This window comes from Muscardinus avellanarius, assembly GCF_963383645.1.
Source record: "Muscardinus avellanarius genome assembly, chromosome: 3".
Lineage (NCBI taxonomy): Eukaryota > Metazoa > Chordata > Mammalia > Rodentia > Gliridae > Muscardinus > Muscardinus avellanarius.
This window is the reverse complement of record NC_137788.1, coordinates 144,320,831-144,333,101: the sequence shown is the minus strand read 5'-3', so window position 1 is coordinate 144,333,101 and position 12,271 is coordinate 144,320,831. Positions and strand designations below refer to the sequence as shown.

The 12,271-nt window shown below is 50.6% G+C and overlaps 1 protein-coding gene across 1 annotated transcript in view; it reads right to left on the bottom strand.

Annotated features, from left to right (window-relative positions):
* The window catches only part of CEMIP (cell migration inducing hyaluronidase 1), a gene marked incomplete at both ends in the record, with an annotated part of 53,489 nt that overhangs the window by 25,157 nt on the left and 16,061 nt on the right, over nt 1-12,271 (bottom strand). The window contains 3 exon segments of the mRNA XM_080691670.1: nt 392-567; nt 7,899-8,090; nt 9,052-9,184. Coding sequence (XP_080547796.1) covers nt 392-567; nt 7,899-8,090; nt 9,052-9,184 — 501 coding nt within the window.

Sequence of the window (12,271 nt, the reverse complement as noted above, 5' to 3'; positions counted from 1 at the left end):
GCTTCCAGCTCCCCTTCCCGGCTCAGCGTTTCCTGTGCATTGTGAAGATCTATGATAACCACAGCTTTACGTGTGTCAAATGTTCATTCTTCCAGGAGCTAGCCAGGGATGATGATGGTGAGGAGGAGGTGGCGGGAATGGGGAGCCGGGATGCAGTGCTATGCTTGGCCTTGAGTAGAGAGCTGAGTCCACTGCTCTCTTTCTCTCCCCCCATCCCCTTTCTCTTGCACTGACAGGTGTGACGTCACACCAATGGACAAGCCACAGGACTCCTCCAGCTTCCAGGGGGCTGCTTCCCTCTATCTCCCTCCTGTTCCCCACATCTCCCCTCCACGGGTTGGCCTCCTGGGAATCTGGGTTGCATGGATAGGCCTGGACAGGCAGACCATACCTTGATGTGGCCCCCGAAGGTGTCGAAGTCAAAGAAGCTGCAGATGTGCTTGGTATAGGGGTAACATCCGTCCTCCATCTCCCCCATCACCATGATGTTCCGGCTCAGGAGCCCGACCTCGGCCCGCATGTCCACACCGTCCATCTCCTCCCCGATGTGTAGGTACAATGGCTTTCCTAGGGCAGAGCAAGAGGAGGATCAGCAGGTGCTGTATGGGAACCCACTGGATTCTGCGCCCTGCCATGTTCTCCTGCACTTGTGGCTCACCTGTGGGCCCTGAGTGCACGGTGGCTCCTGGCCCCCAGTCTCAGGGAGGAAGAGCTGTGGACTGACTTTAGAATTGGGGTTACAGCGATACACACTTAGGTCTGCCTGTGGTAGAAATAGCCAGCCATTCCCTAAGATCTCTCTCCTCTTCTGCCTTTTGGTCTTGGACTATCTTATATTTCTGCTGGACACATGGCCATGGAAGGAAGCCATGCAGCAGTTAGGTGTGGCCATAAGACCTCTCCAGGGGCTGAAGAATGTGTGGGTCTTGGTGAGCTGGCCTCACACAGACTGCAGGGAGACCTGCCCTAGAGCAATGGGAGAAGTGAAGCCTGGTCTGTGGGTGACCCCACAGAGCTTGCGCCCTGTGTCTCCTGAAGGTGCATCTCAAGACAGAAAAGCTCTTTCTGCCTCTGGCCCTGGCTGCCCAGCTGTGCACACCTGCATTCAGCCCTCAGCCCCAGGGGCACATCCACAGTCCGGGGTCTGAAAGGAGCCAGATGCCAGTTTCCCTGCGTCTCCTCTCCACATCTCCCCTCCACATCTCCCTCCCCTACTCCTCCCATTCTTGCCAAATACACATGCTGCTTTCCTTCCCATCTCCTCTCCCTACATCTGTGCAGAAAACGCACTTTAACTCATGGCCTCCCATCTTCCTATATATAGGATGCCTCAAAACATTCAATTGAGTAACACTGCAAGTGTCCTGTGAAGGTTTATAGGTCTTTCTGGGTAGAAAGGGTTCAAATTTTTGGAACTGTCTTTAATTGGCTGCCTCAAATTAATTCTTTTCTGGAATAAAGAGATCTCTGCCTGGATCTAAATTTGGCTCATCACTAGGATTGTTGACCTGGCTGTGGACGCTTCCTCTGCCGTCTGAGGACACAGTTACAAAGAGCCACATGCTTCCATGTGGCATCTCTGCCTGAACCACCTCCCACACCACTGGCTTCCACTGCGACCTGGACTTGGACAACACTGAGCTCACCGTGACCCTGAGGTACCACCATGACCGTGACCACAGCAGAGGCCATGGGTATAATTAGCTATAATAGCAGCGGCACTGACCTTCTTCTGCTCCCTACCACAGGAAGAGCTGACCCCTGCCTGCCCTCCCCTTCACCTGGAACACATCCCGTGAGCCTGCACTGTTGCTAAGGATGTTGATAGTTATATAATTTTGTAGACTCAGTGAGATGGTGGTTTCCTGGAACATTTTAGTTCAAGATATAAATTTATGACAAAGCTGAGAAAATATCTTCATGAGTTAGTATGAGTTTTCTATCACTGCTGTAACAAATCACCATAGATGAAGTGCCTTAAAATAGCAGTTTATTTTCTTTTAGTTCTTGAAATCAGAAGTCTGGAATGAGTCTTACAGGGCCAATGTCTAGGAGTGAGCAGAAATGGTTGCTTATGGAGATGTAGGGAAAATCTGTTGCTCTTATAAAAGACCCATGTGATTACCTCAAGAGCCTAAATGTGATCCATTTACAAAGTCCCTTTGGCTATATGAGGTGACCTTCTTCGACCACGGTAGGAACCTATCTGGAGGCTTTTAATATCCTACTGCTAAGTCCAACTTAAGAGAGTCAGGGGTTGCGTGTGACAGCACAGGCTTATAATCCCAGTACTTGGGAGGCTGAGACAGGAAGATCTCAGGTTTGAGGACAGCTTTAGCAGTGTAGCAAGGCACTCAGAAACTTAGCGGGACCATTTCAAAATAAAAAAATAAAATAGGGCTGGGGATGTAGCTCAGAGGTAGAATGCCTCTAGGTTCAATCCCTAGTATCATGAACACACACACACACACACACACACACACACACACACACACAGAGTCTCAGAAACTGTCAGTCATCTTTCCATCACTGTAATGGACACTTAAGGTTATCACTTAAAAAGGGGAGAAGTTTGTTTCATCTCAGCTCATAGTTTCCGAGATTTTAGATTGACCTGTTGCTTTAGGCCTGCATCCAAACATCATATCATGACAGAGTGTAGAAGAGAAGCTCACAGCCAGGAATGAAACAGAAAGGGAGAGTCCAGTCCCACAGTCATCTTCAAGGGCACTTCCCATTTCCCTAAGCTCTTCCCTAGGCTCTACTACCCAAAGGTTCCACCACCTCCCAACAGTGCCAAGCTGGGAACCAAGCCCTAACACATGAGCCTCTGGGGACATGCCAGATTCAAACTACAGCAGACACATACACATTAACCTTGCAAAGAGTCTGTTTACTGTGTCTCCATCTCCCTGGATACATCTGAGGCCACAGGCTTGTGCCTGCCAAGGGGTCTGGAGTGGAGATGACGCAGGGGGCTGCTGGTCTATTCCTCCCAGGCTTCTGACACCAAGCGAGGAAACAGGTAGCCAATTCTGCAGAACATAGGCCCACTTCTTGGCACCTCCTGCTGTAGCACTTGTCTGGATCATGGGGACCTTTGTCCTTCATTTTAAGGTCCAGAAGCAGGGTCCTTCGGGGGCACCCACGTTGATGCCTCATTCCATCCTGTCTCACCCCCTGCCTATGGTGTCTGTGGCCCAAAGACCCTTTTTAGACATGGGACAAAACCTCTCCCAAAAAGAACTTCACTCTGGCCTGAAAGACAGCTGGCTTGGAAGAAAGGGACAGAGGCTGCGTTGGTGCGAGTCTGAAGGCCAATGAGGAGACACGAATTCAGCAGAGAATATGTTGGAAATTGATTATAGCCCTGTCTCATTATGGAGAATCCAACACAGAAAGGCTTTCTGCAGTCTTAGGCCAGCTCCCTTGTCTCCTGTTTGAGAACATGGAAGGCCACAGGGTGCTTAGGGCTTGCCCTGTGTCTTCAAGAACCCCAAGGAGAATGTGGAAGAAGGACTGACACCAGGGGGCTTTCTCTCAACCACCAAGCGAGAGCCATGAGCCTCAACCTGCCTAGAAGAGCACTTTGGTCAGTGCTTCAATTCTGTAACTTGAAGGCCAGGCTCTCTGGGGATGCAAGGCTGCCTTCCAGAACCTCTTTGCTGTCTGTGCCCCTAGCATGGAGGGCTAGGTATATCACCTCATTTCCACGCAGAGGCCCTTTCCTGCAGCGGCCAGGAGAGTCTCTTCAGGAGACCCACCACCTCCCACTGTTGCCATTCAGAACCAGCCCTGTTCCCAGGCCTTGTTCTGCTCTGTGGCAGAGGTACTCAGTAAGCCATCCCTGTACCACGAGCGATTCTCTGCTAGGCATCTACAATGGTTAAGTCAGTCACAGTCACAGTCCAAGGAGTGTGCTTAAAACATCCCCTGGCACCTGGCAGGAGGCTAGCCTGACAGAAAACATTGCAGGTGTCTCGGGTGCTATCCCGAGTTAAGACTGGAGCCCAGGCCTTAACTCACCACCAGGGCCAGGAGCAGCAGACTCAACAGGCTTTCTTTGTTTGGTGGGAGAAGCAGTCAGGGTGCAGGAGTAGCTCCCAGGTGGAGGGAGGGACCTCCCATGAGCTGAGGAAGGGAAAGAGGATGGAGCTCTGCATGAATGCTCAGCCGCACAGCATCTCTCAGGCATTACACAGCCATTGCCTGTGCCTCACCTGGACTTCTGTCCCAGGGAAAGCCAGTGCCTGGCTCCCAGCATCCCTTCTTGTCTGTGGAATCCTCCCATCTGCCCCTCCTTTCCTGAGACATGGTCATAGGCAAGCAGACTTAGCCAGGTCAGAATTCTCCAAATGAACCAGAAGGTTCTTGAGCACCTGGACCAGGGGAGGGGAACTGGGCAGAGATCTCTCTGCAACTGTCCTGTGCAGAGCTTCACATGAACAAACCCCCAAGCCTTCTTCACAGGGTGGCACAGAGCTAGACACCTGGGGTAAGAGACATAGAAATATCAAGGGCCTTGCAAAGGGGGAAGCAGGTACACACACTTGTACCCCACACCCTGCAGGACCCAGTGGGTTGGAGAGCAGGAGACCATGTGTGCCCTGCTCAGACCATCAGGCACCAGGACAAGCTCAGAGGGACTTGGGGGACAGGGTCCCAGAGAGGCAAGTTCTATCACAGAGGGCCTGCAGCCATACTCAGGTGCAGAAGCTGGAAGCAGGGGTCTTTCTGGAGCAGGGGTCTTTCTGGAACAGGCACACCCAAGCCTAGAACCAGAAAGCTCTGATCTTTATGTTGCTCAAACCCCAACTAGCTGTGTCTAAACTCGTTCCACCCACTGGGGCCTTCTCTGTTGATGGAACAGGCTCCATTCTGAGTCATACAATATGGTAGCCACTGAGCACATGTGGCCATTGGACACTTGAGAGCTGGCCACTGGGGTTAAGGAATAGAATTTTCATTGTATTTAGCTTTAAGTGAGTTCCAATAGCCATTCGTCGCTGGTAGCTACCACCGGGGAAGCATTAGTGTAGACACTTAATTTCCAGAGTCTGGGTTTCCTAGTCTGTGTCTTAGAAAAGGCAGGAGCCTCATAAAGAGACAGCGAGGAGGTTCTTAGAGTGCTTGGAACAGCACAGGAAAGTCAAGGGATGCGGGGTGTTTATAGGCGAAGCAGGAAGGTGGCAGGGGGAGCGGGCAGAACACAGGGGGCATCCAACTGCCACAGCCACTTCGGAGGCGTCAGGAGTCACGCTGTGGTTAGCAAAATTCTGAAATATTTTTTTAGATGATTCACAGGTTTTCATTCCTTTTGTTACCCCATCTGTTTCCCATCAGTAAACCCTTAAGATGCAAAAAGGGCAGTTTACTGGAAATTGGGACTGAGGAAGGACGTGTCCCTCTCTGCAGCCAGCCCGGGGCTGGGACCTCAGGATCAGTGGAGGGACACACAGGTAAGAGGACAGAGAAGCCTTGCCCCATGCCAGTGGGGCTAGAGTGGACGGGAGGGAGGGACTGCCAGCTTCCTAGACAGACGGACAGCAGGCACCCTTGCCGGGGAGTTTGTGTGCTGTTCACTTGGAGATGCTGCTTTCACGGGGCCCCCAAAGCTTCTGAGAAAAGTGAACGGTCCACCCTGGACACCTGGGCAGTGGGCTGTGTGGACTGGCAGAAAGAGATGAGAAACAGGCAGTGCTGGCTGCGGGGCCTGTGGGGTCCTGAAGGGCCTCCAGCACCCCCAGAGTCCTTCCTCAGGATCCTGCAGTGGCCCTATTGCTCTCCGTCTAGCCTTGAGCGCCTCAGGGGCAGGTGGCCCCGCTGGCCAGACACTGATAAGAGGGGCAGCGCTCTGCACCAGCATCCAGAGCCCTCCGCAGGGCGAGCCAGACACACTCTGACCTCGCCCTCCCGCCGTCTCAGGGCCACCGTGGCACCACAGCTGCCTCTCAGGACCTGTGGAGCGAGGTCTCCTCGGGCAGCATGGGGCCCAACAGACCCGAGCACTCTCCCAGGGGCACTTTGCCTTCTCTTCTATGCTGGTGGGACTCACAGTCAGACCCACACACACACAAACAGACAGCCACCCATCCTGCCTGGAGCCCTGAGCAGTCAGCTCCCGGAGTCTGTTGCCACTCCTGCAGAGAGTCCAGGACTGTGACGCACAGAGGTTGTTCTCAATGAGCTGCCCCTGGCCACCCAGAGGGCACCGGCAAAGGCCTGAGGATCCAAAGTCATTGGGAACTTGCTTGTTTTAGCGCCCTCCTGTAGACACAGACACGGGAAGTCTGTCCTTGCCAAGGGATAGCCAATAGGTTTCCAGCCTCAGGGGCTTCCCTTTGCACTCAGAATAAAGCCCTCCCCCTGCGCTCCCCTCTGGCTGTGCTTCTCTTCCTCTGCCACCTCCTTCTGTCTCTCCAGCTCTCAGCGCCACCATTCATTTCCCTTGGGAGGGCTCCTGTGCCTGCTCCAACTTCACTGACCCCTCTCCTGCGCGCCCAGCCCCTCCCACATTCCACACATGGGCAGTGAGCACGGCTGAGGTTTGTTTTTCCTGGAGTGAATTTCTGACGTGTGTCTATTATCCCTGCTGGGCTGCAGCTTCCCCGAGGGTGGAGGACAGCTGTCTTCCTCTCTGTGGCACCCCAGAGCCGGCACATCACAGGCGCTCTTTGACTGCCTGCTGAGTGAGCTGTGAGCTCCTCCTTCTCCTCCGAGTCCCTGTGGAGGAAGAGCGAGGGCGCCGGTCCAGCCTGGGGCAGAGGAAGGGTGCGGCTGGCACATTCACAGAGCTGGCATCCAGGCCTGCAGACACCAAGACTTGCAGAAAAATAACTGCGGGCCTGTGATAGACCTCCTGAGACCCTGTACTGGTTAATAATACTAATAGGAATAGTTTGCTTCCCTCTCCCTTCACCCCCCTTCTACTTGCATATATCCCCAAATAGCAGAAATAATAAAATGTAGAACATACAAGATCAACTGCCAGGCAACCAAGCCTGGCAGCCATATCCTACCTCCTATCCCATCTTTAAGCCTTTAGGTTGAAAATCACTGCATCTGGTATTAATAGTAAGGGAAGCTAGCCCTCAGTGAGCACTTACTATACACTAGGCACTGTCTTAAATTCCCCATGTAGACAAACTCCTTCCATCTTCACGAGGAACTTGAAAAGTAATCATTATCTCCATTTTTAGAGACGAGAATACTGAGGTGAACAGAGGTTATGTAACCATCCAAGAACACACAGCTAGAATTTGGTTCCTAGAATTTGGTTCATGGATGCCGGGCCAGACTTTGTGTTCTTTATGCTTGTCTGCCCCTAGCAAACAAAACAAACGAAAATACTTTCTCCAAAAGAACTTTGGGTAAGTATCCCCCATGTGTTGAAGGCTTGGTCACCAGCCTGTAGCACAACTGGGAGGTGGTAGGATGTTTAAGAGGCAGAGCCTAGAGGGAGGAAGTCAGGTCATCAGGGGCATGACCTTGGAAAGGATATTGAGGTCCCACTCTTTTGTCTCTCTTGGCTCTTCCTGGCTGCCAAAAGGTGAGCAGCTTTCTCTATCCCACACTCCCTGCCATGATGTACTTCCCCACCACGGGTCTAAAAACAATGGGGCCAACAATTGACCGACACCTCCAAAACTGTGAGCCAAGATAAGTCTTTCCTGTTTTTAAGTTAATTTATTTGAGGCATTTACTTCAGCAACAGAAAGCTGACCAACACACCTAGACTACCTACTGATGCATGAGCAAGCAATAAGTATTTGCCATGAGATTCTAAGGCTGTTTTTTTGTTATGCAGCATTATCATGGCCATAGCTAACTGATACAGATTTGTTGTGATTTTCAGTTCTCAGATTCATCCAGCCTGAAAGGAATAAGTAAAAGCCTACCTGCCACTTTGACCTGATTAGAGGTGCAGGCTTTGCAGGGAAGCACCTGGAACTCTTCTGCCTGGTGCATGGAGTAGTCGGTACTGGCGACAACAAGGGTGTCTCCCGGCCTCCATGACTGCACATTGTCTTCTAGATTCAAGATGGTGCTGTTCACGTTGGTGTCAATGATGACTGTGAGCTTGGGCCTCACTGTAACCAAAATGGGAAGGACTAAGGTACAGCCCTGTGCTACAGCAAACTTGGCTGTCCACCTCTTCTTTTTTATTTTTATTTTTATTTTTGTGGTACTGGGATTCCTGGCAGCCCTTCTATCTCCGGGCTACACTCCCAGACATATTTTATACTTTTTCTTATTTGGAAACAGGGTCTCTTACGCCAGCACAGCTGGCTTCGAACCTGCGCGATCCTCCTGTCTCTGCCTCCCAAGTGCGGGGATTACAAGCGTGTGCCACCACACCCGGCGGTGGCCACCTCTTCCTTTCCTCTCCCTAAATAAGTAGATGCCAGGTTTGCCTATCCCAAACCCAAATTACCCAACTTACTCCACCCCCATTTTGGTAGATTTTTGAAGTCAACAAAAAGCTTGACCAGAAAAGAGCCATTCATTAGCTCTGGGCAGGGAATTTTCCACTAACTTCTTAACTGGAGTTAAATGTGGCCATCTAACCACACCCACTTTGCTCAAGATATAAAACAAATATAGTTCCTCTCAACTATTATTTACAGTAGCCATGAACTTCTCCCCCTCCAGTAACCCATCCTTAATGACTGCCTTCTGCAGAGGACTATGTGCCTCCCAGAATAAACCAGCCATTGCCAGTTGCTTCTAAGGAGCACCTCAGGAACTAGGTTTGAACTAATGGCACCCAAAGACCCAAGGAGCTGTTCCTCTCTGCAGAGGAGGCTGCAGGAGGCCTGTCATCTACACCCTGGCATCCGCGGGCTAGACCTGGCCCTTCTGAAGCACTTATGGGTTGGGTGGGGCTCTGCTGTCTGCTGCCAAGTCTGCCACATCGGTACTCTGTGTCTATGTGTGGCAGAAGTCCTGTGCCTTCGTGACACCGGGAGCCAGCTGGCCCAGCCATCCAAATCCTAAGATGGAGCCACAGTTGTATTTCTCTCCCCAACAAAGAGACAGGGGGCTGCTTACCAGGCTTTCCACAGAGGAACCGCACACGGTAACTTTGGCAGGCTCGGCCCCGGTCGTAGCAGGCAAATCTGTAATCCTGGCCTCTTTTGTAGACAACCTCAGTGCTGAGGTTAACTCCATCCATTGTAGTGGCCTGGGAATGGCATGGAAATTACAGAGCAAAGTCATGGTGTTTTTTTATATAAAGAGGAAAGGTGATGATTAATGTTTTCAACATGTACTTACAAGTCTAAAATTGTCTCTGTTGCAAAACTATTTTTGATGGCCTGAGATGATTATCCCAACTCCTGTCCACATGAATTTGTTATAAAAAGACAGCTTTAAGTCTTGGGATGGGCAAGAGCCTTGCTTGGGGTCCTACAGTACTGGCTGTCCAGACCAGTAACTTGCTTGTTGGGAAAACATTGATGGTGCATCTCAAATAAGCGAACCCTTAGGATCTGGGCAAGGTCTGACAGCCCAGACCACCAGCACCATGCTGGGAGGGACTTCACTTCCTAAGGACTCTCTGTGCCCACACGTGCTTCTCCATCACCTGGGAATCTTCAAAAAACCCTGATGCTCAGACTCCATCCTCAGAGTCTGAGATTAGATTGCATCTGGGCTACAGCCTGGGCACTGGAACTCTTTAAGAGTTGTTCAGGCAATTCCAATGAACAGTAAGTATGTAGACCATTCTTTCTGTTATAGATACAACATCTCTGAATGTGGAATATGAGGCATATATTGCATTTAATCATCATAGCAAAACCATGATATCATTTTACAGATAAGAAAAACAACAGTCGGAGGGGCTGAGTAACTTGCCCAGGATTACCAAACCAGTAAATGGCAGAGCCAAAACCTGAGCCCAGACTCCACCTATGAAGCTAAGACTTCTGCCCTGGCCCACTTCAGCCCTCAGGTGCTCACAGTTCATGTCCTTTGTTGAGATATCTGCCCCTCCTACCTGGGGCCTGGAGTGACAAGGAACAGGCTTTGAGCATCTCCCCATCCCCAGCGCCCACCCAGGGCCCAGCAAGAGCAGAGTCTCTATCCACAGGGCCCCTGCAGGAGGGGCTAAAAGGCCAAGTAGAAAACCCAGGGAGCCGGCTCGGGGGAGGACACCATCCCCGATCCCTGCCAGCTGGTACTGTCCCAAAGCCAGGGTGTGTCTGCATTAAGACTGAGACTGTCCTTAGAGACATGCAATTTAGAGCAAGGCTGCAGCCGTTAAGAGTCTTTGAAACCAAAGGAATCAGAGCTGGAAATGGGGGCAAACAGAGCCAACTTCAAAAATGGAAGACTTTCTAGGAAATATTTCGAACCCAGGAGGTCTCCTGTCTTTGGCTTGAAGAGGTTCCCGCAGATGTGCACAAGTGAAGTTCACAGCTCAGGATGCTCCTTTCAGTAAGCAACACACCCCTTCCCACGATCCCGACTCGGCAGCCAGAGGACTGGCTTGTGAACTCATTTGCCTAGGAAACTGCTTAGCTCAGTGGGTTCAGGGCCAAGCCTAAGGTGGCCTGGAAAGCCCAGTGACCCCCGACATAAGGTTTTCCTGAAGCTGGCATGTTCTGCAGCAGGAGACTTTGTAATACTGAGAACTAGGTCTAAGAATATCAACAGAACCAGACATTTTTCAAGGTGTGACATCTAACAATAATTTCAACTTGATTCTGTTTTTTTTTCCTTTGCTTTAACTTGAAGAATGATCTCAGCACCACTGTTTTTTTTTGTTTGTTTGTTTATTTTGTTTTTTACCTTTACTGGTATAAAGAGATCCTCTGCTATGTCTGGGAGTTGCAGGGGATTAAGGACTAGCGTCGAGAAGTGGGTTAGCCTGGCACCCCTAGGGGACAGCACTTTCTCCTCATGATAGACTCCAGCTTGGGTCTACGCCTGGGGGCGCACGGCTCTGAGATCTTAATTGACTGCCTCAATGGACCTTGGTTTTGCCAAAAGGAAGCCAAGGTTCTATTCTAGAACTGAATAGAAATTCCAATGAAATCCAGCCAGGTATCTCCACAAAGGACATAAACTGTGAGCACCTGAGGGCTGAAGTGGGCTGGGGCACAAGTCTTAGCTTCATAGGTAGATAAGTCTGGGCTCGGATTTTGGCTCTGCCATTTACTGGCTTGGTAATCCTAGGTGAGTTACTCAATCCCTCTGAGTGTTGTTTTCCTTATCTGTAAAACAGTATCATGGTTTTGCTGTGAAAATTAAACACAATATATGCATTATATTCCATATCCAAAGTTTTGGTATCTCTTTAACAACAAGAATTACAATGTTCAGCAAAGTATCTTCAAAGCAGCCCAAGCCTCAGGGGACTGTTGTAGGTCTTTCATTTTTCTCTGGGTCTTTGATGGCTGATACCTTGAACGTGGGAATTCCTTGTCAAGTGTTCTCTTTGGTGGCAGCACCCTGAGCTGTGTGCTATGGCTAAAGAGAGCGGTGATGAGGTGTGGGTGGGCCCCCGGGGGAGGCTGAGGCTGCAGCACTCTCAGCCTACAGTGAACTGTGCTTTGGGAGACACTCTGATAGGACCCATGTCCATGTGGTGGCAGAGTAGAGGGAAAGACCAAGGGAAAACTGTTCTAACACAGAGAAGTAGTCCTTCAATCAACAAAGGTCTAAGGGCCAGACACCTGGCAGAGCAGATACCGGGAAGGATTTGTAGACCTAGAAGCAGGCCTTGAGGATTTACAGAAATATTTGGAGAGGGGAGGCTGGTAAAGGACTCGCTTTCCTGTGATCAAGTGAACCAAAGAGATAAGAGTATGGCTCTTTTAGAATTAAAACCAGAATGCTCAAGGTTACAAGGGAAAATGATAATGAAATCTGGGAAGGATGTGCTTTGGGGGAGTCCGTGCTTTTTTATTCTGTTGGACCCAAGAGGAATCTGCAGCTTGCCAGTTAATCTGGGTAAATCCTCCTCAATAACATTGGAGCCGCAGGGAAGGGAAGTGCCTTAGCCAAACAATGAGAAAGGCTTCCTGGGCCTGTGCTGAGTTAGAACAGAGTGCCCTCCCCAGATAAGTGGCCTCTCCCAGAGCCCAGGCAGAAGCCAGGGTGGCATAGGGGAAGCTCAGCATCCGGAAGAAGATATAAGGGCGACATCACAGCCTTCCCCTGGCATCTATGATTGTGCCAGGATCCCCCACAAAGATCAAAATTTGCCCAAGTTCAGGTTTCTTTTAAATGGTGCAAGTTTTGCATATAACCTATGCACATTGTC